This window comes from Sus scrofa, chromosome 17 (genome assembly GCF_054392235.1).
Source record: "Sus scrofa isolate SSC_HxYL_T2T_F1_AM1 chromosome 17, Sscrofa_HxYL_maternal_Yorkshire_Landrace_v2.0, whole genome shotgun sequence".
Classification (NCBI taxonomy): Eukaryota; Metazoa; Chordata; class Mammalia; order Artiodactyla; family Suidae; genus Sus; species Sus scrofa.
Genome location: NC_139399.1, coordinates 47,773,316 through 47,799,323, shown reverse-complemented (window position 1 = coordinate 47,799,323; position 26,008 = coordinate 47,773,316). Strand labels below are relative to the sequence as shown.

Sequence of the window (26,008 nt, the reverse complement as noted above, 5' to 3'; positions counted from 1 at the left end):
CTCCTGCAGCATATGGAGGTTCCCAGGCTAGGGGTTGAATCGGAGCTGTAGCCACCGGCCTACGCCAGAGCCATAGCAACTCGGGATCCGAGACGTGTCTGCGACCTACACCACAGCTCATGGCAACGCCGGATCGTCAACCCACTGAGCAAGGGCAGGGACCGAACCCACAACCTCATGGTTCCTAGTCGGACTCATTAACCACTGTGCCATGACGGGAACTCCGGGCCGCTTTTAATAATAGTTTTATCGGAGTTCCCACTGTGGCTCCATGGAAATGAATCTGACTAGTATCCATGAGGACTTGGGTTCAATCCCTTTCCTCGCTCAGTGTGTGAACGACCCAGCATTGCCGTGAGCTGTGATGTAGGTGCAGACGTTGCTCGGATCTGGCATTGCTGTGGCTGTGGTGGAGGCCAGAAGCCACAGCTCTGATGCGACCCCTAGCCTGGGAACTTCCATATGCTGCAGGTGCGGCCCTAAAAAAGACAAATAATAATAATAATAGCTTTATCAAGTCAGATACAGTGTAGTTCAACAGAAGAAATGTAATCAGGAGACGAGATACGAAAGCTTTAGCAAAGCTACATGAGCAGAGAATAGTGAGACAACAGCAGGAAGCTGCCGCCACCTCTAGGTAGGAGGTGAGAGTCCAGGTGCTGGACCACCTGCAGAAGCTACAATGACAGAAGAGTCATGGCCAAGACTACCCAGCCGGAGGGGTTAAAGGAGAAACACCCTGGTTTCTCTGCCCCCCTTCTCTTCCAGTTTCCTACCAGTGCCTCCCATTGACCTGACTGGACGCCAGTAGGCATGGAGCTGGGAGATGTAGTTCACAAGAGCAGCTCCTGTTACACGGAGCAGGGCAGAGCAGGGCCAAGAGAGGATCTGGGAGCAAACAGGCAAACAAGGGCCATGATAGTCTATCACATGCCTTCTCTTCCTAGTGCAGTAAAGGCTCTCAAGTTCCTGAACCCTCAGATGACCTAGGAAGATCTATCCACAAGTTCAAGAATGGTTCAGGAAAGAGGTGTTAGAGGGCCTGCCTTCTTGCACTCTTGGTGTCACTTCACTTGGAGGCCATCCCCCATTTTGGGTGGAGTCTATGCTGATGGGGCCAAAGTTACAGCTTTGATTACAAAGCAATTTCAAGTTCTGCAGGTACACGCTGTCCTTCCCCCTTTTGTTGTCTTATAGACCTGGGCCGTTTACTACAGGGAGGACTAAGCAAGGATCCAGTGCAGCTCCTCCTGGAAAACCAGGACAGAGTATGTTCTGTGAAGGTCGTGAAGGGAGAGGGCCGCAGAAGCTGGCGTATGCTGCTTCTGGCTGTCTTTGAAAAGAATAGGTCTGGTGGCTTTTTCTCCAAAGGCTCTTCCTACCTAGGACTGTGGTGCTTCTAATTTGGCCTGTGCACAGAGCATCTATATATTCTGAGGTTTCCCATGAGTAAGTCTGTCAAGAAGCAACATGTCTGCAGAACAAGAATATGTGTCCCTGAGATGTTTGCTCAAAACCATGAAAACTGGCTTTTCCCTATTCCTAGTTTCTCTCTCTTTGGCAGGATGGTGATGTTGTAGCCCCACTTATAACGCCTCGAAAATTGGAGTGGAATTCCACGCATTCAGCCCAGAGTCAAGCTCGCACCCGAGAAGCATCCAAATCCAGAGTCCGACTTTTTGCAAAGGACTCGGTGTGAATGTCTGCATTCAGTTATTTACAGAAAGCTTCTCCCTGCCCCCCCAATCAATTTAGGGCATATGATCACAGAGCTCTACAAATTTAGTGATAACTAGTGCTTTTTATTTTATATTTTGAATGTACACACATGCTCATTCATTTTTATTCAGAGAAACAGGAATTAGGCAAACCTTGTTACATGAGCTATGGAAAGCACTGCCTTGCCTATTATTAATATTAATCGAAGCCTTTCTTCTTTAGCAGTCTATTTTCTTAGAATAACCACTCTTTCATATGCTTCTAACTCTTATGACATATGATTGTTTTTTTAAAAAATTGGAAATAAGACAGGTGCACACTGGAATTTGCAGTTGGGCTTGCCATGAACAGCTATGGTTAAAAACAAGAGGTAACATCCAAGCCCCCTGAGGAAGCACCCCTCACCCATGATTTGAGGGCAGCTCTCCTTCGACAGTCAGAACCTTAGTGAAGGGCACCTTGCTCACCCTCTCAGCCCCCGTAAGCTGCTGGGTTGGGGTCCACAGTAGGTGAGGGTGAAGAGTGGGCTCCTGCTCTTTGGTGAGAGGCTTGATTGATTTGTTGAAAAGATCTGAGGGCTCGACCTCCTCTGAAGTGGCACATTAAACTACCTTATAGGAGGCCCCTAGCCCCCATGGCAGAGGGATACCCCAAACCGGATTGTTCTTGGGGTCTGCTGTGGCTCCAGCCTGGGTTAGTTTCTTTCCGTCCTGGTTACTAGCTGCCCAAGCCCTGAGGGCTTGACCATTGCCATGCCTGCCGAAGGCAGCTCCCCTCCCACCTGCCCTCTGCATCTTGCTTGGGTGCTGATCAGAGGTCATCTTCAGGGCTACCCAGAGCCGGGACTTCGTTCTTGCCAGTTCAGTGCATTTCATAGGTTTCAGAGCGCAGACTGAGCTGCCTGTGCTGAGATGAAGTGATCACCCAGTGAATTTCAGGTTCCCCTTTGTGTCTCTACCTCTAGCGGTGGAGTAGGCCCCACTGTGGTTGAGCAGTGGTCCTGAGCTGAGGGCATTCCCCCCCTGCCCCAGACACACATCCCCAGTGCTACAGAAACTTACCAAGAACAAAGTCTGGACTTAGAGCTGGAGCTGATGGCTGCCAGGTGCAAGGCACTGGGGAGTGCAGTCACAAGCCCCTAACATCTTATGCTCCGACACACCCTTACAATAGCCTCCCTGTCAGGCTGGGAGTGCAGAGCCAGCCCTGACTCCTCGGGCTGAGAGGAGGGGAGGAACTCAGACCACAGGCCAGTGGATTATCCACAGGGTCTTAGGAGTGCTGCCACCTTCCACTGTATAACCAGGATCTCTCTGTTGACATGAGGGTGACATGTATTTGGAATGTCTGCCGTCCTCCCTCAGTTATCACCCCTCCCCATCCCTCTGTAGATAATCAAGAGTTGACCCTCATTCATAGAATAGTTAAAACTCTTCTCTCCTACCACGATGCTATGTGGTGGGGACGTGGTCACATGTGGGCTCATAAACGCACAAGGAAAGTGGTTCATGGTGCCGGGTCATCTCTGTTTTGACCAAGGTGCCTCTAAAACATTCAGTGGGGAGAATTATCCGTCTCAGACTTAATGTGCCCAGACCCAAGGTAAAGAATGTAATGTTTTTCTACTAAGATTGTTTTATTTTTGCAACTCCTACCTTTAAATCATTGTCTCAGTGTTGTATCATTTTGCTCTGAGAAACAACTTGAATCTATTTTGTTTGCATCTTTTGTTACATGTAAGGTAACTGCACTTTATGCTCTTTGCAACTGTTTTAATTATGGGAACCAAGTGCCATTTACAAGGTTAAATTTTTCTTAAGCAGCTTCACTGTATAAAAACCAAGACTTTAACAGTTTGGCCTTTGGAGTTACTGAGTATTGTCACCTTGAGAACATAAATAGAGCTGCAAGTTAAAGTGACTGGTTACTTCATCTGGGTAAGGGAGACAACTGCAATAAAGCTTCATGAATGTATCTCCACTTTGACACCAACCGTGTCTTCCTTGATGACTTTCTCTCACACAAAAGTGTGCCCAGTTTTGACCCTTTTGTGCAAAAGAAATGCATTTTTGTCTAGGAATGCACCTGGATGTTGCTTTGTACCTCATTACCATGCTGGGTCTTTAAGAGGGGTTGATAGTAACAGAGCCCATGTTACTTGGCTTCCTCACTCAATAATGAATCTTCTGGAGTTCCCTGGTGGCTCAGCAGGTAAAGGATCTGGTGTTGTCATGCTATGGTATGGGTTTGTTTTTTGTTTTTTTTTAGCCTTTTTCTAGGGCAGCACACACCACATACGGAAGTTCCCAGACTAGGGGTCTAATCCGGGCTGTAGCCACCGGCCCTACACCACGGCCACTGCAACATGGGATCTGAGCTACGTCTGTAACCTACACCACAGCTCACGGCAACGCCAGATTCTTAACCCACTGAGCGAGGCCAGGGATCAAACCCGCAACCTCATGGTTCCTAGTTGGATTCATTAACCACTGAGCCACGACAGGAACTCCCTATGGTGTGGGTTTGATCCCAGGAACTTCCACATGTCCTGAGCATGTCTTAAAAAAGAAAAAAGAAAAAAAAAAACCTAGCAGGAAGCAAGCACTAGCATGGGAAGGGATAAATGGATTTTTATTACTTTTTTATTTCCTAGTTTTTCTGAGATCCTGTTTTGCCTTCCTCCTTTTCAACCTTCCTAAGGTTCCCATTTACAGAATTTCTTCTTCTTTACCCAAATATGCATATTGTTCATTTGCTGCTTTCATATTTTCCTCGTGGATTCAGAGATTTGTAAGCACCTGGCACACTGGTAGCAAATGGAAAGCCCTCACTGTCCTGGGGAAAGAAGGCTGCTGCTGGAGTCTTTATTAATTTCACTCTCGAATCCAAGCGTCTGTGATTTGACAATATTCTTTAGGTTAAAATAACTTCTAAAATATGTAGACTAGAATCCCATTTTATAAGATATACATATATATATATATCTCCTTGGAAAATTGTCTGGAAGGATATACGTGAAAATGTGTTTTGGAGAGTGACTGAATTTTGAAGGGAGGCAATTTAAAATTTTTAAATCTTCTGGTTTTACTACAATAAACATGTACCGTGTAATTTCGAAAAAGGTGATTCTCATGAGGGATTCTGTGCTGCTCTGGTGAGTATAAGCGTCCTTCTGTCCTTCTGTCCTTCAAAGTCTGCCCTCCAGGAGAACATTGCCTGTCACCATTCTTGGTCCTCAGGTGACAGGGGGCTCGCTTACAGCCACAATCCACACTAAGACACTTGGTCATCTGTGTGTTGGACAGAATAGACTGCCCTCTGTGAAGGAGGCCTCACCGGCATCCAGGGCAGGTTCAAGCATCCGTTGCCTCGGGAAGCTGCCCACCATGAGGGCTTCAGCTCAGGACCCAGGCCTCCAGCTCCTTGATGCAGAACTGCTCCTGCCGGGCCAGCACCTCATTGTTGAAGGTTGCACAGGGGTGACTCCCCCCATGATACAAGTCTCCATCCAACCACAGCCCAAAGTGGCCACTAAAGAGAAGAGGGAAGTCTTGGCATGGCTCACTCCTGGGTGTTGAGACCTTTCAGGCTGCACCAGCAACTCTTGGCCACACCCTGACCACAGCCCCATTTTGCCTTTGTTTCATCTCTGCTTAAATCAATTTATCCCAAATTGTTAGGGACTTGCATGTTGTCCCCCAGAGTTTAGAGCATTTTTTTTTTAACAATTCAGTGATTTTTTGATAAATACATCCAGTGGTACAGCCATCACCACAATCCAGTTTTAGAACACTTGGAATGTTTTTAAGACAGCAATGCTTAACCAAAGGAGGGACTCTCACAAGTGTGGACCGTGAGCCCAAAACATGCCAAGAGAGCATCCATTGTAATCCCCTCGTTTGGCAGCAAACCTAGGCTGGAGCTGGGAGGTGGGTTACTGCAAGTCAGCAATGGCAGATATGTTCTCTGTCAGGGTGCCTCTCAATGGAGGCTTTTCAGGCAGTTGGGAGAGCAAAGAACTGGTACTAATCAAACAATGCTTTCATCTGTGCCCTCAGGATAAGACATTTTGCCTGAATTTGCAGGTCACACCAGACTAACCTTGTCTTCCTACCCCCCCCCCACCTCCCACCTCTTTCTCTTTCTCTCTGTCTCTCTCTCTCACAACACACACACACACACACACACACACACACACACACACACACACCCCAGGTTCCCAGGCAGATGCATGCCTTCCTCTAGTGAGTTATACTTCATGTGATTACAGGGCTGATGGGTAAATTTGAGGCTTGCCCATCCTCTAACTCTAGCCTCTAGCCCACTGTGTGGAATGCTGTTCCCAAAGTTACACAAATTCAGATTAAGCTGTCACCATTTAAACACTTTGGAGGAGAATTCATGCCATCCTCTCAATATTGACTCAGAGCGGGGGTTAGGGTTTTGGCTGAGGGACTGGGAAATGTCCCTGGGAGTGGAAAATGTGGAAGGGAGAGACTTGAAGGTTAACCAGCAGCCTTCCCATTTTGTCTGGAGCAGCCTAGCCAGTGTTTTCAGATGGGAGAAGGAACCAGGGCACAGACCATCTCAAGACTCAAGACATGGGGAGAACTGAGACACGCACCTGCCACAGCCTATCATCAGTAAATCCAAGTCTCCTTTCACAAAGAAAGAGTTGCTTCCTGTCCACTTAAAGACCTGTGATGACAGGAAAAGCCTCTGGTTACTAGGTGAATCCTGCCCTTGCAGTCTGACTCTATACCACTGGGTGGCAGTGTTGTGGAGGGAACACAACATCCAGGCCCCAGATACGCTGCATTCAGAAGTACTTAGGGCTCCTGCCTCTTGCAATATCTTTTCAGTCTCCCTGGAGTTCACCTCCTCTTGCCTCCCAAGCTGAATTCCCACAGCCCCAAAGCCCTTCTATTCTAGAAATAGGCCAGAACTCTCTGAGGCTTCCTGCTTCCGAAGCTGGAGAGAGGAGGGGAAAAGTCCCAGTCAGGAGTTGGGCCCTGACCTTACCATTGACTGTTTGCTCCCACTTGATACCAAGTCTGCTCACTCCCCTACCCCTTTTGCTGCCTCCCACTCAGTTCCTCAGCAAGTGTTGTGGGTCCCACCCTAAAGAGACCCAACTACCACCATTTCTGTCCCATCCATCCTGGCCAGTCACTCTTCCCTGGATGACAGCTTCCTATGGGTCTCTGCTTCTACTGTCTCCTGCCCACAGCCCATCTCTGCATGGCAGTCCGAGTGGTCTATCAAAATGTAATCGCATATTGGCCCTCCTCTGCTAAAGCCCTCCGATGGCCCTGGCAATGGGAATGGAATCCAGCTCCTTCCAACAGCCAAAAGCCCAACCTGCTCTACCCTTGATTTCCTTTCCAGCCTCTTCTCCTCCTTACTGATTGTACCTCATCCACACTGGCCCTTCTGCCCCTGGAACACCTGAAACTATTGCTCTTCCAGAACCTTCACGCTGACTGATCCCTTTGTCCAGAGTGCTCTTCCCCCAGCTCCTCAAATGGCTCATGGCTCACTTCTCATCTTTCAGCCCAAATATCATCCCAGAGAAATTTTAAGTAGCCCCTCTTCCCAGGCCCTGTTCATATAGCAACATCCCACTGCCTGCCCTGCTAACACATAAAGCTCCATGAAGTCTGTCTTGATTCTAGTAATATTCCCAAGACTTGCTCTAGATGTTTGTCGAGGGAACAAATTGTTCAAGAGTCAATGTAGCTAATAAAAAGATTTTTAAAAGGCCACAGAGTAAAGCATATAATTAATTGCAAAAAAATAAATAATCTGAGCAACCAAAGGGTTTTTAGCAAGAAAATGGACTAATAAAAGATAAGCTTTGGACTCAGAAGAGATAATATTTAACAAGTGACCACAAGAAGACAGAACTATTCAAATCCTCTGCTTTCCTTAAGGAACATGACCTTGAAATTTAAAGGAGGAAGATAAACATTGCTACAGAAAAAATTAAGACCATGTTTGTGGTGCTTCTTGGAATTGTGGTCAAGGAACTGCTGGGAATTCATGAAGAACACAAGAAGTGCCAGAAGACCAAAGACTGGCAAAAATTAACCAGTTTTTGACAAGATGAGATTCCATAACAATAGCCTGGGAAGACTAGTAATCCACTGAAACAATCATTCATTCCATTCAAGAATTTTTTTAGGAGTTCCCTTTGTGGCTCAGTGGTTAACGAACCTGACTAGGATCCATAAGGATGCAGGTTCAATCCCTGCCCTTGCTCAGTGGGTTAAGGATCCAGCATTGCTGTGAGCTGTGGTGTAGGTCACAAATGCGGCTCAGATCCCGCGTGACTGTGGCTGTGGCATAGTCTAGCAGCTACAGCTCCAATTTGACCCCTAGGCTGGGAACTTCCATATGCTGTGGGTGCAGCCCTAAAATAGCAAAAAAAAAATTAGCATTTAGCGCCAGGCACTGTTTTAGGTACTGGATAGAACAGTGAGCATAGACAAAAATTCCTCTCTCCTGAGACTCCCATTCTCGTGGCACAAGGAAGGTAAATAAGTAAAATAAATAATATGTTAGGGGGTGACAACGCTAAGGAGAAAGAAGTAGAGAAGGACGATGAGTTTCCAGGGGCTGGAGTGTTATAAATTTAAGCCAAGTGGTCAGGGAGGGCTTGGTGGAGAGGGCTATATGTGAACAGAATCTTGAAGGAAGTGAGAACTGACCCACGTGGAGATCCTGTGGAGGGCATGCTAAGCAGAATAGCCTGTTCAAAGGCCCTGAGGTAGGAACGGCTTATGTGTTTAAAAACCAGCCTAGAGGTCATTGTGGCTACAGCAGAGTGAGGGAGAGGGAAAGTAGCAAGAAATGACATCAGAGAGAGGTCAGAAAAGGCAGGGACTTGTGGGTTATTGTGAAGACTTTGGCTTTTCTCTGAGGGAGAGGGAAGTCACTGGCAACATGGCACCCAGGAGTGACATGCTCTGACTTAGGTTGTAAAAGGGTCACTCCAGAAACTGTGCTGACTGGAGATGGAGGTAATAGGAGGCTCTAGCAGGAAACAGGCAAGTAATGATGGTGGCTTGAACCAGGGCGACAGCAAAGGACATGGTGAGAAGTGGTAGCTGCTGGATAGAGATAGGAAGAGAAAGAAGAGCCATCACACTAGGCTGACAGCTCAGATGTAGGTGTGAAGGAGTTAAGAAGGACTCCAAAATTTTGAATTTCAATGGCAGGAAAGATGGAGGCACTGTTAACTTCGTCAGGGAAGTGGCAGGAAGAAAATCAGCTTTGAACACGTGACGCTTGAAATGCCATGCATGATCCAATTGGAGACACTGGGGAGTGACTGGAAAAGGAAAAGAGGGTAGTCAGAGAAAAGATGAGAACCAACACCTGAGCTCGGAGACCTTGTAGTGTTAAAAGGTTGGGGAGATGAGGAGGAACCAGCAAAGGATTCTGCCAGGGAGGTGTCGGTGCAGTAGGAGGAACATTCTGCAGCTTGAGAATTCTAGTTGGTGAACTCTGGTGAAGGCTGCTGGTGAAGACTAGTATCCAGCCTGGGTTTCCTAGAACAAGTGGCCCCTCTCCTGGTCCCTGATAAGATTAGATGGCTAGGCTGGCCGATGGAGGCAGTGCAATGGGTATGGTGCGTTTTGCCTTTAGCAAGGCAGTCAGTCCCAGCTCCTTGTGACCGCCTTGTCATGTGACCAGGTGACCATATTTCTGGATGTAGCCGTGGGTGTCCTGTGCATCGGAGAGGACATCTCTAATGGCAGCCATGCACCTGGAACAAGCACTTCCCCCATTTGGTCTGTCTCGTTCTTTCAACTTCCTCTTCTCTCTCGCCCTCTGAAAAATCAGCTTGGCCAAACCCTGGTTGTGAATGAACCCTCCCATCCCCGCTCTCCCTGCCTGAGCCTGAGGTACCAAATGTTGCTAGAGAAAAGCACAAACACCAAAGTAACTGGCCTCAGACCTCCACTCAGCACTCTTGTTTCTCTAGTTTTTTTCCAGCAGGCTTTTCTTTCCATTCCTCTGACACCTTCGCGCCCCTTGACCTTCACACCCTCTCCCATCCCCACCCTTAGCTGATGGCCTCAACTGACAAGGCAAAGAAGATAAAGCCACTGGGCAATGTCTGGCTTCATCTTCCTACCCCCACAACCACAGGTCTGCTGCACTTGGACCAATTCCAACTTTCCAGCCTGAATCTGGATACAGGAGGAGTGACAAACCTCCCCTCAAGCCAGTCAGTGGTTGCCAGGGACGGAGTGGGCTTTTTTTTTTTTTTTCCTTGGCCTCCCTGCAGCTGATGGAGTTCCCAGGCCAAGGATGAGATCCAAGCCACAGTTGTGACCTAAGCCATGGCCACACTGGATCCTTAAATCCACTATGCCAGGTGGGGGATCGAAGCTGCATCCCAGCACTTTCCGTTTTGCCTCAGCAGGAACTCCTGAGTGAGCATTTTTAAATAAAGGAGGATGCTCTGCCTGCCTCTGCCCTGCTGCACTCCCTCTGTGGAAGGATGGAGGAATGCCAGGCACCCAGCCTAGGGAGTGGAGTTGGGGGCCACTGGGACCGACCCCCCAGATTCTTCGTCCTGCCATAGATCCCACTCCCCTCCTGGAAGGTTAAGAGCATCACCTTCAGCTGTGGAGAGAAGGTGAAGAGGAATGTCTCGCCAGTACCGTAGAAGTTCTTGCTGAGTCGAATAGCCGAGGAGGAGAAGGCACCAAACATCTAGAAAGCAGAAGAGCTTGCAGTTTGCACTATACTGGCAGCCCCACGCTCCAGGGTCAGAAGTATAGGCCTGACTTAAAGAAGTTCCTGGGTGTCCTAGGGCAGAGGCAGAGGTGGGAGACACCCTCGGGAGCCCATCAGCACACGTCCCCCGCCCCCCCCCAAACATTCCCCAGCGTGGCTCACTTGGCCATCGTGGTCCCTCAGCACCAGCAGCACTGGCCCGTTGTGGCCCTCCATCTGCCTGTACAGGCTCCGCAGACTGAAGCCGTTCCTCGATGTGCAGAAGGCCAGACTCCAGGAGTGTCCAGTGACTCTCGGGGGGAGGTGAAGGCTGAGCTGGGGGTGGGGCTGAAGATGAGCAAGGGTTCTGGTCCTCTCACCCTCCCTGCTCCATCTCCTTGGGGTCTGGGAGGGCTGAGGTTCAACAGCCCCCACCCACAAGCAGGAGGCTTTACAGGTTACAGAGTAGTTTACTGTTTCCAGGGCACTTGCATGGCAATTAGCATCAGCCCTCAGAGAGAGGGACTGTTCTTCCCATTTTGCAGATGAAGAAACTGAGGTTCAGGGAGATGAGGCATCTGGCCTAAAGCCCACATGGGGAATAAGTGGCAGAGCCAGGATTTGAACCCAGGTCGGAGGGGTCACCTTGGCCCCCAGCAGCCAGAGAACAGATGGGATGCTGAATTCTCAATTCCCCACCTCATCCTCCCACCCCCACCCCAGCTTTGGCATCAGTTCCCAATGACTAGTTCTACTTAAGAAGTCGATTATTTCACTACATCCTTAACTTCCTGGCCCAGTGCAGAAGCTGGAGCTAGGGTTACTGGATCCTTTTTCAAGAAAGGGAAGAAAAGCCCAGAGGGGAGAAATGATTTGCCCAAGATGACACAGCGAACTGAGGACAGAGCAGGAGTGACCCCACCTGGCTGAGGTCCAGCCAGGAGGGCAGGAGGGTGGGACTCAGGCTCAGGATGAAACCCTTGTACCATGGACTGTGCCCGAACCTGCCTGATCTCCGAGGCTCCCAGAACCTGGCTGGCCTCTGCCAGCTGGGGCTCCACAGGATCTTCAGGAGCAGGAGCTGGGGCTGGCACTGTGTCCCCCTCGTCTTCCTCTTCCTCACCCTCCTCCTCAGACAGAGCGTTCTCCGCCTGGCTGGGCTGTGAAAACACAAATAAGCCCAGTGAGTTAAAGGTCAAGGAGACACCAGCTTCCACAAAGACCTTCGGAGCCCAAAGACCTCGGCTGCCTCCTCATCCTGCCCAGGCCTCTGCGGTGGCCAGCTCAGCCGGAGAAAGCTGACCACACCTGCCCCTACCTCCAGCCGGCTCCCTCCCTGCCCCTGCCAGCCATACCCAGCAGATGTGGCCATGGGCCCCGAGTTTTGTCTGTCTGATTGCTCTAGATCCAGAGTGGGTGCCAGGGATTGCATTCTTAGCTTGGGGGCAGGAGAGAAAGGCAGGTGGCAGCCCAGCCCTGGGAGCTGCAACTGTGTGCACTTGACATGACATAACGATGATAATAACAGATATAGTGGCAGATGTTGACAGAACACACACTTGACTAGGCCTGAGTGAAATGCTTGCTGTGCAAGATCTCGCTGAATTTTTCCAAGAGTTCTAAGAAGAATGTGTTGCTTTTTGTTTGTTTGGCCCGGGGCCAGGGATCGAACCCATGCCACAGCAGTGACAACACTGAATCCTTAACCATTAGGCCACCAGGGAACTCCAAGAATGTGCTTCTTCTTATCCCCATTTTACAAAAGAAGAAAACAGGAACCAGATATTTCCCCGTCAGCCAGTGAAACAAAGCATGTAGTCACAGGTGAGACAGTGTGTAGGTTCAGGTAAAATGTGTGTTTGTGCAAATGTGTGGTGTGTTGCCTTAAAATAGAGTCGTGTAGGCAGATCGGTGTGAGAAGGTATTGAGTGCAACCTTGTGTTTTACCTGCCAATGTGTTTATGAGAGTTGGAATTGTGTTAACATATGTGTGTCAGTGGGCATGTATGCTAGTGTATTCATTCCTTCATATTCATTCATTCACTGCATTGAGCTTCCATAGGCCTGCACACAGTGACTTCGGGGCTTTTCCTATGGAGAGCCCACCTTGGGAATGAGAGATGGATGGACACTGCTTTCCTCTTCCCCAGGTTCAGGGCTAAGGAGGGGATCCTAGCTCTGCTCCATCTGGCACCCACTCCAGAGAGGAAGGCCTGTGCTCCTTGAGGGTGTCAGGACCACTGGGCTGAGTCCTAAGGCCCCAGCTTCCTAAGCCCTTACCTTGAACCCTGGGCCAGCTAGGGAGGGGCTCAGACGGGGGACACTGCTGTGTCCAACCCTGGCCCAGGCCCCAACCTGCCAGAGATCTCACCTCCCCCCACCTTTCCCCATGGACCCCCAGGCCAAGCTGGGCCCCTTACCAGCCGGGTGTAACGCCAGCGGAGACCTTTCATTCTGCTGTCCAAGCCCAGCCGAGGGCAGTAAGTGAGGCCTTAGCCCTGCCAGGGAGGAAGCACCTGCAGAGGAGAGGGAGAGACCTGGGGCACACCCGGCTGTCTCCACGCCCACCCAGCCGCCCTTTGCTCCCTCTCACCTGTGGCTCACCTGTCACTCCCAGGCCAGCTTGTCCCTGGGTGGGTCTGTGAGGTTGGCTACACTTGGCATTCAAGGCCATACTTATAGTTAGCAACTAACACACATTAGCCGTAAATTCCAGTTGTGATTCCCTTCCACCTCTTTGCCCTTCTGGCAGCCTGGCCTGTGGACTTTGGCCTTTGGGCAGGTGCCTGAGCTCTCAGACTGGAGGTCTGAGCCTCTGCTTCCCTGTATGACCTTGCATAAGCCCCTTGCAGCCCAGGCCTCAGTTTCCCCACATGTAACATGTTGGACTAGTTCAGGAGCCCTCACAGTACTAACAACCTACAATTCAGTTTCCTCATAAAGCTATTATTAACATAAGCTTGAAAGGGACCAAGCTAGCCCAAAAGGACAGATCTTTTAATTTTTTTTTCATTTTTTGAATTAAAAAAGAAATACATGTTTATTGTAGAAAATTTGAGGAATCTAGAAAATCATAAAGAAATATACAAAAACATTCATAATTCCATCTCAGAGATAAACTCAACCTCTAAGGGTATTTTTTCCTGTCTTTTGTATTTATTTCACATATATGTATATATACACATTTATAAATAGATAATATCATGTGTAGTTCTATAAAGTGCTCTTTCAAACTTAACAAATGAACATTTTCTTTTCTTGTCCTTACTTTTCTTTTCGGGCCACACCTGCAGCATATGGATGTTTCTAGGGTCGAATCAGAGCTGTAGCTGCTGGCCTACACCACAGCCACAGCAACACGGGATCTGAGCTGTGCTGCATTCTACACCACAATTCACAGCAACATCAGATCCTTAACCCACTGAGGGAGGCCAGGGGTTGAACCCAAATCCTCATGGATGCTAGTCAGGTTCTTAACTTTCTGAGCCACAATGGGAATGCCCCAAAATTTTCCAATTGCATTTAGTACCCTTTGAACACATGATTTCTTTCTGTCTTTCTTTTCTTTTTTTGGCAGTACCCAGCATGTGGAAGTTCCTGGGCTGGGGATTGAATCCTTGCCACGGCAGTAACCCAAGCCACAGCAGTGACAACGCCAGATCCTTAAGCTGCTGGACCACAGAGAACTTCTGATCACATGCTTTTAAATGGCTGCATATAATAATTGAGACAACACTGTAAACCAGCTATAACAGAAAAAAAAATCATTAAATGGCTGCATATTATTTCATCATAGGATGTATATCATTTCTCAAATGATTGACATTTTGTTTGCTTCTCATTTTCTATGATTATAAACAAAATTATAATGAACTTCCTTATTCATAAATCTGATGGTATCCTTTACAATAAATTTCACGTGTTGAATAGTAGATCAAAGGACTTTCACATGTTCTTGATAAATGTTTCTGATCAGGCATCTGAGTTCTTAAATCTGACCTATGTCCAGGTACCTTTCAGGAATCTCAGGATATTTTTCTAATTATCATATCTTAAAACCCTTGAATTACAAATTAGGAAACTGCCACTCAGAAAGTAGGAGGGACTGCAGTTCCTGCTGTGGTGCAACAGGATTGGCCGTGTCTTGGGAGCGCTGGACACAGGTTTGATCCCCAGCCCGGCACAGTGGATTAAGGATCTGGCATTGCTTCAGCTTAGGTCATAACCATGGCTCAGATTTGCTTCCTGGCCCGGAACTCCATATGCCATGGGGTGGCCAAAAAAAAAAAAAAAGAAAACGAGAAAGAAAAAGTAGCAGGGACTGACCACCTTCACGCGATGGTATAACACAGTCATTAAGAGCACAGAATCTTTTTTTGCCACTTGCTTGCTGTGTGACCTTAGACAAGTTACTTAACATCTCTGTGCTCCATCTCCTTATCTGTAAAACACTAATACCTATCTACACAATAGGGCTATTATAAGAATCAATGAAGATAATACTTGAAGAACAAAGGTGCTGAGCCAGTCCTCCATCCTCCTGTCCTTGGTGAGATACCCCACAGTGCCTAGTGTTTGGGGAGGGCTGGATAAATAACAGTGCTTATTGCTGTCCCCCCCACGCTGCCCCCTTGAGAGATCCAGAGCTCAAATCCCTGACAAATGGCCTCATTCTCCACCTGGGCACCTTGGGGACAGGAATCTCTCGGTCACTTGCAGGGTGAGTCTCTCAGTGGGGAAGGAAAAGTTAGGAACCTGCGAAGGATATACTCACCCTGCCGAGTCTCGGCTTCTGGTGTCCTCCTCTAGCCTGTCCAGCCTGTCCAGCCTGACAGCTCCCCTAAGGCTTCTCCTGGATCCCACAGAGAGGGGGTTCACTTCCAGAACTGACCATGTCACCCGGTGATCTGTACGAAGCAGTTTTCGCTCTGCACCCTGGTCCCTGGAGGGCGGCTGGCACCTCTGCCCCATCCGGGCTCCAGCCCTCCTCCCTGGCTTTTATACCTGCCCAGAGGGCGGCAGGCCCTGGCCCTGCGCCTGCTCCGGTTCCAGCTGGGAAGGCCCAGCAGTGATTGCTGTCCATCAGAAACTCAAATCCCACAAGTAAGACCTTGTCACCTCTAGCCTCAAGCTCTGCCCCCACCAGCCCAAAGAGGTGGTGTTTACTGAACTCCTTGGCTCTAATCCAGAGCCTCTTGCACAGTTACTGGGTGTCACGTGGTGCCTGAAGCCCACTTCGGAAGGCTCTTCCCTAAAGGGGAGTGTTACAGACAAGGGCCATGTGGTAGGGTTCCCCAACAGCCACCCTCTCTCAAATGGGGTGGTGACATGGGTGAGATCAGGCACAGGAAGCCCAGTGTCTGGCACATAGTAGGCATGTTGTCAGTGGGGCTACTTCTCTGTCCCCGGCTCATAGTAGGACTTCAGTGACTGCTGTGTTGTTGAAACACAGATCTTTAAATTTAAAAGGGGCTTCAGCAGTCAGAGTAAGTGGTCTCCAACCAGGGTAGAAGCTGCTGGAAAAAAATATGCCCACCAAGGTTCTCCCAGCCTCTATTGGGTAGGTGAGCCCACTCTGTTGTGGACTGAAAGAGACCCCCTCCTGCAGGCCTTGGTGGAAAGGACTTGGGTCCCCAGATGCTCCAGGTGGCTATGGCCAGGTTGTCTGAGGCAATGCCCCCACCCCCACCAGAAGGTAGGCTACCAAAAGGACTTATATTATGGGAAAAACATTCAAGTGAGGGGCCCTGTTGCCATCTCAAACATGGCTGTTGCAATGTGTGTTTGAACTGTAAATGGCTCAGGGGTCACACGTCTGGCCGTCTCTGTTCTCAGGGCCCCTCTCCCTGTTTCCTCCAGGCTCAATTCAGGAACCTTTGGGCACTTTGAGAAGCCAGTGAGATGTGCCTTGATGTTCCTCAAGCCCAGGAATGTGACCTGGCACAAAAACCAACTGCCGTGTAACTGGCCCCTAGAAAGCTTCCAGGACCAGATTCTAGGTGCCAGACTATTATGTCCCGGCTCTGCCTTGCAGCCGCCTTCCCTTTTCTCCACCAGACCACAGCTGTCAGGAAACAATTTCAATATCCGAGTAAAAGGGGGAAAGGTTAGGTGACCCATGGAATATCCACGCGGTAGATTATTTCTAAGTATTAAAAGTGATGTTTGGGAGTACCCATTTTGGCTTAGTGGTAATGAACCCAACTGGTATCCATAAGGACACAAGTTCAATCCCTGGCCTTGCTCAGTGGTTTAAGGATCCAGCGTTGCCATGAGCTGTGGTGTTGGTCGCAGATATGGCTTGGATCCTGTGTTGTTGTGGCTGTGGTGCAGGCCAGTAGCTGTAGCTCTGATTTGACCCCTAGCCTAGGAATCTCCATATGCTGTGGGTGCCACCCTAAAAAGACAAAAAAAAAATTTTTTTTAATAAAAAAATAGAAATAAAAGTGATGTTTGCCAAGAATTTCAAAATGCATGGGGAAATGCTTCTGCTACTCTGTAAAATGAGGAAAACAGGATATAAAACTGTATATGCAGCATGGTTTCAGCTATGCAAAATAAACCTGAAAACGTTCAGAGTAAATGGCTTCTGATGTTTGCTGGTCTGACCCTCAGACGGTGCGCGACGTATCCCCTCACCCATCCTGGGATGTCTGTTCTCCATCCCCTGGTTGCCATTACAGTCCTGGTCCTCCTCACGCAACTCCTGCTCCATCTCCTCACTCAGCCAGCGGCCACCCTGATTCTTCCCTGAGAGAACAGAGGCCATCATCAGTCACTCCCTCGCCTTCCTGACAGGAACCCCCTGCATCTCACCCACCCCTCTGCCTCCCGTCCAGGACAGTGGAGGAGGAGGCCCTGTTCCCCCCCAAAGCCAGTTCCCGTCCTTCCTGACCTGCTTCTCGCTGCCTTGCCCGTCTGGTGACGGACAGCACAGTCCCTCCAGGACCTCGCCCTTCTCTTCCCCCTAGGCCCACTGCTACCTCCTGTTCATGCTTCAATCCACCACCTTCGGCGTCTGTCCCCACCACCCCTGTTCTAGTCAAGGTCCCCAGCAGCTTCGTGTCGCCCTGTGCAGCAGGGGGTGCTCCTGTTCTCACCTTCTGCCAGCTTCTTAGCTTCTTGCGCTGGACCTAGCAGGTCTCTCCTACTAGGTTTCCTCCTGACCACACACTGCTCGAGTTCCCTCCTCCCTCACTAGCAGCTCCCTCTCTGTCGTTTGTGGCTGGCTTCTCTCTTGCCCACTTTCTAAAACCAGGAATTCTTTTTTTTTTTTTCCTAATTTTTTACTTTAAAAAATAATATATGGATACAGTCATATTTAATAAGAGCCAAGTTATTAATAATAGACGATTGGGGAGCAGTTATTTTCTCTTTTATTTTTTTTTTTGGCTGTGTCTGTGGTATGCAAAAGTCCCCAGGCCACGGGTTGATCCCACATAACAGCAGCAACCTGAGCCACTGCAGTGACCACCAGATCCTTAACCTGCTATGCCACAGAAGAACTTATGAGCAATTATTGAAGGCCTCTTTCATCTGTCCTCTCCCCATCTCATCCATTCTTGGAGGTAACAACTATCAATTTTTTTTTTTTTGTCTTTTTGTCTTTTTAGGGCTGCATCTGAGGCATATGGAGGTTCCCAGGCTAGGGGTCAAATTGGAGCTGCAGCCACCGACCTACATCACAGCCACAGCAACGTGGGATCCGAGCCAAGTTTGCGACCTACACCACAGGTCACGGCAACGCCGAATCCTTAACCCACTGAGCAAGGCCAGGGATAGAACCCACAACTTCATGGTTCCCAGTTGGATTCGTTAACCACTGCGCCACGACAGGAACTTCTAAATTGTTAAATTTTTATTGAAGTATAGTTGATGCACATTATATAAGTTACAGGTGTAACTTGTATACGTAGTGATTTGTAGTGATTCGACATAGTGATTCAAAAATTTTAAAGGTCATTCTCCATTGTTATTACAAAATACTGGCTACACTCCCTGTATTGTACAATATGTCCTAGTTGCTTATTTTATACAAAATAGTACCTCTTACTCCCCTACCCCTATGTTTCCCCTCCCCCCTTCCTTCTCTTCCTGGGTAACCACTAGTTTGTTCTCTATATCTGTGATAGAACCAGGAATTCTTAACTTTCTCGTTCTAGGCTAGTTTTTTCTCTCTATAGAACCTCTCCCTCTCTCTACAGACCTCACCGGGTCTCATGAATTTAACTATTGTTTAAACACTGATGACTCCTCATGACTCCCAACCAACTGCTACCTGGGCTCCACATTGGTAGTCAGTTGCCTGTATGACTCAGATGTCTCCAGACATCTCAGATGGAATGTGTCCAAAAAAAGAATTCTCCATTTCCCTCCCAACCTGGTCCCTCTACTTCCGACCACCTCAAGCTGTTTTCTCTGTCCTGTTAAAAGGCACCATCATTTGTCATAACTAAAGCCAGAAACCTGGAAATTGAACTTGACTTCCCTTGGTTACCTCCCACCAAGGGTGTCCAACTCTTCAAGGTTCCAGAACAGATCTCAGGACCTCATCCAAGCTATATTTCCTCTCAGAGACTGTTCAATGGCCCCTTAACCCATCTTCTAGCATCTTTTTGCCAGTAGCCAGAGTGATCTACGTAAAACACAGATTAGACTCTATCACGCCCCTGCTTACTCCAGTTTCCAATGGCTTGTCACTGCATCAAAAATAAAGTCCTGGAGTGCCTGTTGTGGCTCAGTGGCTTAAGAACCTGACTAGTGTGCATCAGGATGCGGGTCCAATCCCTGGCCCTGCTCAGTGGGTTAAGGATCCCATATTACTGCAGGCTGCTTTGTGTAAGTCATAGATGTGGCTCAGATCTTGCGTTGCTGTGGCTGTGGTGTAGGTCAGCAGCAGCAACTCTGATTCAGCCCCTAGCCTGGGAACTTCCATAGGCTGCAGGTGCGGCCCTAAAAAGAAAAAAAAGAAAAAAAAGAAAAAGAAAAAAAGGCAGAGACTGGCAGAGAATTTAAAAAAAGAAGAAGAAAGCCCTGCCCAGGGCTGCCTTGGCTCCCACATCCACTCCAGCTCTGTCTTGCTCTTCTCCTCTCAGCCATCAAGGGCCAGTCCCAATGACTTTCTCACTTTCTTGAACATCTATCAAGCTTGTTCCCTCTTTAGGGCTTTGCCCTTGCTGTTCCTTCTTCCTGGAATTCTCTTACTCTGGCTCTTTGAATAATTTAGTTTAAATATCACTTCCTCAAAGAGGCCTTCATGATTACCCTTTTAAAGCGGTTTCCTCTACTAATTTCTCTAATTCTCCTTCAGCCACTGGTTTGTATAAGGAACAAAATCTTTAGTTTTTTTAGTTTTTTGTTTGTTTTTTGAAAACATCTCCTCTCTAGAGTCTTCCAGGATTTAGTTTTTATTTAGTTTCCATCACGTTGGTCAATTTAGCCACTTGAAAGGGAGAAAAACTATTTTCCCACTGAGTAATCAGCATCTTCATTTCTTAAATCTGATTAGTGCTTCATGCCTTCTTGAATTAGGCTCCTTTTTTTTTTGGCTGTGCCCACAGTGTACAGAAATTCCCAGGCCAGTGATTGAACCCATGTCACAGCAGTGATCTGAGCCACTGCAGAGATAATGCCAGATCCTTAACCCACTAGACCACTGGGGAATGCCTTGAAAAGACTTTGTACAGCACATGCTGTGTGCCTGAGCTGGACACTGCTCAGTAGTGCAACACAACAGGCTCTCAAGCTGAATGGCCTTGGGTTCAAATCAGTCCCAGCCCTGCCACTTCCAAGCTGTATGACCTTGAACTAGCATTCCAGTTATCCATGGCTGTGTAACAAAGTACCCCCCAAGTTAGTGGCTTAGAACAGTATTTATTTTGCAGTTTGGGACAACTCATTTCTGCTCCACTTGGCATCAGCTGGGGTAGCAACAAGACTGGAGGCTGAATCATCTGAAGTTTCCCTCTCTCACATGTCTGGGGCTTAGTGGGGACCAGAGTTGGAGGTGTTGGCTGGAACATGAGGCCTGGGCTTCGTTTCAACATGGTGGCTCCAAAGGAGAGTGGACTGAGAAAAAAGAGAGAGAGAGAGAGAGAGAGAAACAGGTAGAAAGATTGAGCTGGTCAGAGCCATATTGCCTTTTATGATCTAGCTTCAGAAGTCACACTGTCACTTCTGCCATCCTCAGTTGGTTCAGGCAGTCACAAAAGTTGCTCAGGTTCAAGGGGAGGGAACATTGACAATTGGAAGAGTGTCAATGCCACACTGTAAAAAGAATAATTGAGATGAGCTGTATATTTCTGTGCCTATCTTTGAAAAATACAATCAGCTGCAAGCAGTTCCTAACCTTTCTGGGATCCTCTGCTGAGTGTTGAGGACAGAGCCTGGCCTCCCCACCTGCGTGGAACCAATTCTGGATCCTTGGCAAGTCTTACTCCTTTTGTGGCTTCCCTGGTCTGAACTGAGCTCAAGTCCAGAGCCTCCACCTGGGCACTCTCCCCAACCCCAGGGCTCCTCCCTACTAGGTCCTGGATGCTCCCCAGGCTCTCCTGGGGCTGCAGTATGAATTCATGACTCCCCAAGTTCAAAGACATTCAGAGCTCAGCCCCCTGCTCAGCCATGGGTTTGTCAGGAGTGGCTGAGCAGCCTGCCCTAGCATGTCCCCTGCCCAGAGTCACACTACCCAACATCTCCAAGCCCACATTCTGCATGGAGGGAGAAACTGGAGCTCGGAGAGGGAAACAATTTCCAGGAGCCACATAGCATCTCTCTGTGCCAGACCAGAACAAGCCTACAAAAATGGAGGCATCAGAACTAGAAGGTTGTCTGTTACATCAAACTAGACCAAGTGGGATCTTCTGTGGCTGGGGAAGTAGGAAGGCTTGTCCTGGGCTTTGCCCCTGTGCTATGCCGTGCCACCCTGTTTTTGATGTGTCTTTTGTGGCCCATCTCCCCCCTATATTGTGTGCTCCATGAGGTCAGGTACTCACCACTGACAAGCTCACTACTGTGTCCCTCAGGGTCCCGTCTGGTGCCTGTGGGCTGGGTGGGTGGAGAGTCACTGGGGACAGGACAACTGATGCCTTGCCAGGAGGGCGTGAGAATGCCCCTGAAGAAGTGTTTGCAGAGAACCTGCTGAGTGGTACTGCTTCTCACCTGGCTCTGTGGGGAGCACCTGGAGGACAGATCTGAGGATGGAGGAGGCACCCACACACCTAGACGCACCTAGATGGGGATGAGAAGCTGTGCCTCCTCCAAGAGGGCGACCCGCAGGAGGAGTGTATTCACTGCTGTTGGGGAGGTGGGACAGAAACACAGAAGCGGACCTAGGGCCAGTGGTGTGTCAAGGGCAGAAGGAGGTGAGCTAACAGGACTGGGGGAGTAGAGGAAGAAGGAGAAAATGGGCAGGAGGAGGGAAGAGGAGAAAGGGAAAAGGGAGAGGGGGAGAAGGGGGAGGGAAAGGAAATGAGGAGAGGGAGGAAGAAGCTGCAGAGGGGTAAACACCGCCCTGACCCCCCCTTCCTCCCCGCCCCCCGCCCCGCAAGGGGTGCCACCCTGAGGTTGAGCGCCAGCCCACAGGACAGCCAAAGGACTTCACCACGTGGCTCTGTCCAGCGGTGGCTCGGTGGTATGGGGAGGGGGGTGGTGCGGGGAAGGTGTGACAGACACACGGAAAAATCAACAACACAGGAGCACAGCCTGGAAGGAAAGAAACGACACCCATCAGAGCTGGGGCTCCGGGGTCGTCCGGAGTTACTCTTGGGAGAACGCGTAGGGGATCAGAGCCACCGTGTCCGGCCTGGATCAGCCCCACAGTAGCCAAAACCTATTCCTAGAGCACCCGCTGGTCTGACTTCTCAGAACGCGTCGCCTCCATTTTAGCCAAGCAGAGCCTGAGAGCAGTCTCTGATCCCCTACCAGGGTAGGGGGAAGCGGTAGTACGCCCGGGTCAAGACGTGCAGAGCCGGGCATTCATCCAGGGCTCCACGCTCCCAACAGTTGTGAGAGGGAAGCCGAAGCAGAAGGTGTGGATCTGCGAGGTTGGGATTCCATCCCCGCTCTGCCACTGACTGACCTTGGGTTAATCGTGTGCCCGCCCTAGGCATCACTTTACGCATCTGTACAATGGGATAATCCGTCTCGCTCTGCGAGGTTCGGGGGGCGGAGTTCGCGCACGCTCCGCACAGCCGCGAGGGGCGAGGGACTCGGCGTGTATATGGATGCTGGCTCCAGCGATCTGAGGTCTGCCCGGCCTCTGCCTGGCAGTCCTCCCTCTCGCCGCTCGCGCGACCCCTGCTCGGACGCGGGGAGCAGGGGGGCCTCCGCCGGGTGCGCTCTCCGGGCCGGCAGGGGAGGGGGCGGCGGCGGAGCGGAGGAGAAAGGAGCCCGGGCCGCGGCGGACCCGGCCCGCCTGACCCTCGAGGGGGTCGCTGTTGCCTCGCAGATCCCTCCCTCGCTCGCTGCCTGCGTCCCTCCCTGCCGCTCCCGCCGCGTCCGCCTTTTGTTCGCGGAGCCGCGCGCCCCCGAGCCCAGGCGGCGGGGCGGGGAGCTGGCGGGGCTGCGCGGGGGGCGGGCCGCGCCGGGCGGAGCCGGGGCCCGGGCCGCAGCCGGACTCGGAGCCCGAGGGAGCGATAGGCGCGCTGGCAGCCGGGGCCCGGGCGCGCTCCGGGGGCGCGGCGAGGCCGAGGGGGCGGGCGCCGGGCGGAGCCGGAGCCGGAGCCGGGGCGCCTGGAGGCGATCGGGCCGCTCTCTCCGAGCTCAGAGTAGCGGAGAGACCGTGCGGCGGGAGTCGGGGCCAGAGCGCAGCCCGGGAGCTGAGGTGGGCCGAGAGCAGACGCGGCCCGAGCGGCAGGAGAGGCGCCGGGGACCTCCCCCCGGGCGCGGAGGCCGGGCGGGCCCGGGCCATGCCTGCAGCTCACTGAGGCCAAGGGAGGCCGCGATGGAGGTGCCGGCGGGGGAGCCCCCTGCTCGGGGCTGCGGCCCCCCGCCCGCGCCAGCCCCTGAGAGGAAGAAGAGCCACCGAGCGCCGTCGCCGGCCCGACCCAAGGACGTGGCCGGCTGGTCGCTGGCCAAGGGCCGCCGCGGCCCAGGCCCGGGCGCCGCAGCCGCCTGCAGCTCCGCGTCCTCGGCGCGGCCGGACAAGAAGGGGCGTGCGGTGGCGCCCGGGGCGCGGGGAGCAGGGACGCGGGTGGCCGGGGTCCGCACCGGGGTCCGCGCCAAGGGCCGTCCGCGCCCAGGCACCGGGCCGCGACCGCCGCCACCGCCGCCCAGCCTCACCGACAGCAGCTCAGAGGTGTCGGACTGCGCGTCGGAGGAGGCGCGTCTGCTGGGCCTGGAGCTGGCGCTGAGCAGCGACGCCGAGTCAGCGGCCGGGGGCCCGGCGGGGGCCCGCACTGGGCAGCCGCCGCAGCCCGCGCCGCCCGCTCAGCAGCCTCCGCGGCCTCCCGCCTCCCCGGAGGAGCCGTCGGTGGCCGCGTCGTCGGTGGGCAGCAGCCGCCTGCCACTCAGCGCCTCGCTCGCCTTCTCCGACCTCACGGAGGAGATGCTGGACTGCGGGCCCGGCGGCTTCATGAGAGAGCTGGAGGAGCTGCGCTCGGAGAACGACTATCTCAAGGTGGGGGCGCTGGTGGGGGAATGGGAGGCCGCGGGAGGCGTGGGTGGCAGCCCCTCTGGCCAGAGGCACCAGCTGGCCGCTGCCCCAACGCCTGAGCTGGAAAGGGGCCTAAACCCTCAGGGGCACCCTGAGGTCTGCCTGGGGCTCCCCCGCATTCCGCTCCTTACTGTGTCTGGGAAACCTTCTCCTGAGGGAGGAACCTGGAAGCGGAGACTGCCCAAAGGCGCCTGGTTGGGGAAGGGGGCCTTGGAAGAAGTGCTTTGGAGGATGCCTAGGTGCGGTACTTGGGATGGAGGTGGGTAATCAATCAGTGAGGGGCTGGGCCTCTGATTCAGCTGCTCAGAACCCCCACCCCCACCCCAGGCCAGAGGCCAGACCTTTGGGGGCTCTCCTTTCCGGAAGAGGCGCTGGTCTGCACTGCTGCCAGGAAGACCCATGCCATCCCCTGCCAAGGAGAGGCCAGAACACCATCCTGAATCTTAACCCAGGGCTTTCCTGGCCCAGGCCTGTCCCTGCCTGCTTTTCAGGGCGGGTCCCGTTTGAAAGCATGACATCTGGGAACATCCCCTTGGCTGGAGTCCGACTTCCGCCCAGTCTAACGGTCCCACAGCCCGGGAGGATGATGTTGTGGGAGAACCGGTTCAGAGGCAGCTTCCTAAATCCCAGGATATTGTCTTCTGCTTAGTTTGGGACAGGCCCTGTACACACAGTGAATGCGTTGGTGCTTCACTGCCAGTGCCCATCTTCTTCCCATGTTACCAGTGCGAGGAGGGGCTCTGACATCCCAAAAGAGCATCCCTCTGGGTGTGTGGGGGCCTGAGAGCTTCCATGGGAGAACAGACTTTGCCTTCACCCCTGCAGGGGACATGAACACCTACTGGGTGCAGGCCAGGCTCTGTCTGTTCACTGCCTGGCACCGAGGCAGCCTCAGGGACAGCCCAGCCCTTATGTGTTGATGTTGGCCTGGGAGACTGGAAGCTTCGTGGGTTCTAGTGCCACGAGCTGGGCATGGTTTTGGAAGAGGCTGAAATGTTACCTACTCTTATCAGTTGATGTCCTGGCACAGCACCCAGGGCATCCCTGGCTAAGAGCCGCCGAGTTAATGGCACTCTGCTGATTTATGTCTGCCCAGCAACACTTAGCTTTGCATTGGCCTCTGGCCAGAGGGTTTCTCTCTCGTTAAGAGTTTTTGGGATATTGCTTAACTGTGCCTTTCCCTCCCCTCTTCCCCCAAGATCTATTATCCAATGTGGGTTTAGTAACTGCTTGTTGATTAGAGGGACAGGGTCTGTCTGAAAATGGATAATCAACCCTTTCAGCCTCTAACCTTTCCTCAGGGCAGGCCTCAGTTTCCTCATCTGTTAAATGGGAGGGGAAGTCTTCCTAAAGACCCCATTCAGTGTTGACAGTGGAAGGTTCGGTCGGCTCCAGTGGGCTTTAAAAGCCAGTGATGAGGAGAAGACGTGTGAAGGATGGGTTTGGAGGAGGGAGACAAGCCAGGAGGTCCAGCCCTGCCCTCTTGGTGCTCTGAGCTCCTTCGGTGCTCCCTGCTGAGCTGCTCTGTACCCAGATCCCCAAGCTCCTCACTCCTGCCTCCTGGCCCACACTCCTCACCCCAGCAAAGGAAGAAGGGCCATTGAGCTTTGCTTCAGGGTCTCATACACCCACCCTGTGGGCTCCTGTTCATTGGGCAGAGCTCTGGAGTCTGTCTGAGCCACCCATGACTGTTAAGATGGAAAACAGTTCCAGAAGGCTAGGGATTGAGTCTAAGGTCTCACACAGGCCGAGACCTGGCTGGGGACCTCCCACTGCCTGATCCAGGGCTCAGCCTCAGTTTCCCCCATTCATTCAGTGTTTCTGGTTTCCTGTGCAGGCTTCAGGTCCCTATTAGATCTGGGGTCTGTGCCTCCCTGGCTGTGTGATCTAGGAGAAGTTACTTAATGT

The 26,008-nt window shown here is 51.4% G+C and overlaps 3 protein-coding genes and 1 long non-coding RNA gene across 9 annotated transcripts in view; 2 read left to right on the top strand and 2 right to left on the bottom strand.

Moving 5' to 3' along the window:
• Positions 1-3,699, top strand: part of SAMHD1 (SAM and HD domain containing deoxynucleoside triphosphate triphosphohydrolase 1) — a 52,787-nt gene extending 49,088 nt beyond the window's left edge. For 2 of the 4 annotated variants that reach the window (XR_014831726.1, XR_014831725.1), the window contains exon 17: positions 472-3,699. Coding sequence is in view for 1 of the 4 variants with exons in the window: in NM_001292105.1 (NP_001279034.1) it covers positions 1,565-1,699 (135 nt within the window). In the remaining 3 variants the exon portion in view is untranslated. 4 annotated transcript variants of the gene reach the window in all.
• On the bottom strand, positions 1,782-15,422 carry TLDC2 (TBC/LysM-associated domain containing 2). 3 transcript variants are annotated; one of them, XM_001928088.7, is made up of 7 exons: positions 15,224-15,422; positions 12,870-12,965; positions 11,454-11,609; positions 10,633-10,785; positions 10,351-10,446; positions 6,344-6,417; positions 1,782-5,250 (listed from the first exon to the last, which is right to left on the bottom strand). In XM_001928088.7, the coding sequence occupies exons 2-7, from the start codon at positions 12,900-12,902 to the stop codon at positions 5,115-5,117; spliced, it is 648 nt and encodes a 215-aa protein (XP_001928123.1). In that variant the 5' UTR covers positions 12,903-12,965; positions 15,224-15,422; the 3' UTR covers positions 1,782-5,114. The 3 variants fall into 3 exon arrangements, with proteins under 3 accessions (XP_001928123.1, XP_084859988.1, XP_084859987.1); XM_085003862.1 differs by having other exon boundaries at positions 11,458-11,609; XM_085003861.1 differs by lacking the exon at positions 6,344-6,417.
• Positions 15,423-20,302: 4,880 nt separating this feature from the next.
• Positions 20,303-21,730, bottom strand: LOC102165279 (uncharacterized). Its single transcript, XR_014832290.1, has 3 exons — positions 21,607-21,730; positions 21,441-21,492; positions 20,303-20,517 (listed from the first exon to the last, which is right to left on the bottom strand). It is a non-coding gene; the product is annotated as an uncharacterized LOC102165279 (long non-coding RNA).
• Positions 21,731-22,628: 898 nt separating this feature from the next.
• The window catches only part of MTCL2 (microtubule crosslinking factor 2), a 79,449-nt gene continuing 76,069 nt past the window's right edge, over positions 22,629-26,008 (top strand). Inside the window, exon 1 of the mRNA XM_005672920.4 lies at positions 22,629-24,064. Within this exon, the coding sequence (XP_005672977.2) occupies positions 22,667-24,064 (1,398 nt within the window). The 5' untranslated portion in view covers positions 22,629-22,666. The remainder of the gene's footprint in view (positions 24,065-26,008) is intronic.

Bases quoted from the DNA above. Each gene is read 5' to 3' on its own strand.
- TLDC2 (XM_001928088.7), bottom strand. From the start codon at position 12,902: ATGAAAGGTCTCCGCTGGCGTTACACCCGGCTG. The intron at 11,610-12,869 runs GTAAGGGGCCCA...GTGTTTTCACAG, and splicing joins GCTGGCGTTACACCCGGCTG to CCCAGCCAGGCGGAGAACGC. The intron at 10,786-11,453 runs GTTCGGGCACAG...CCCCACCCCCAG, and splicing joins GAGCCTCGGAGATCAGGCAG to CTCAGCCTTCACCTCCCCCC.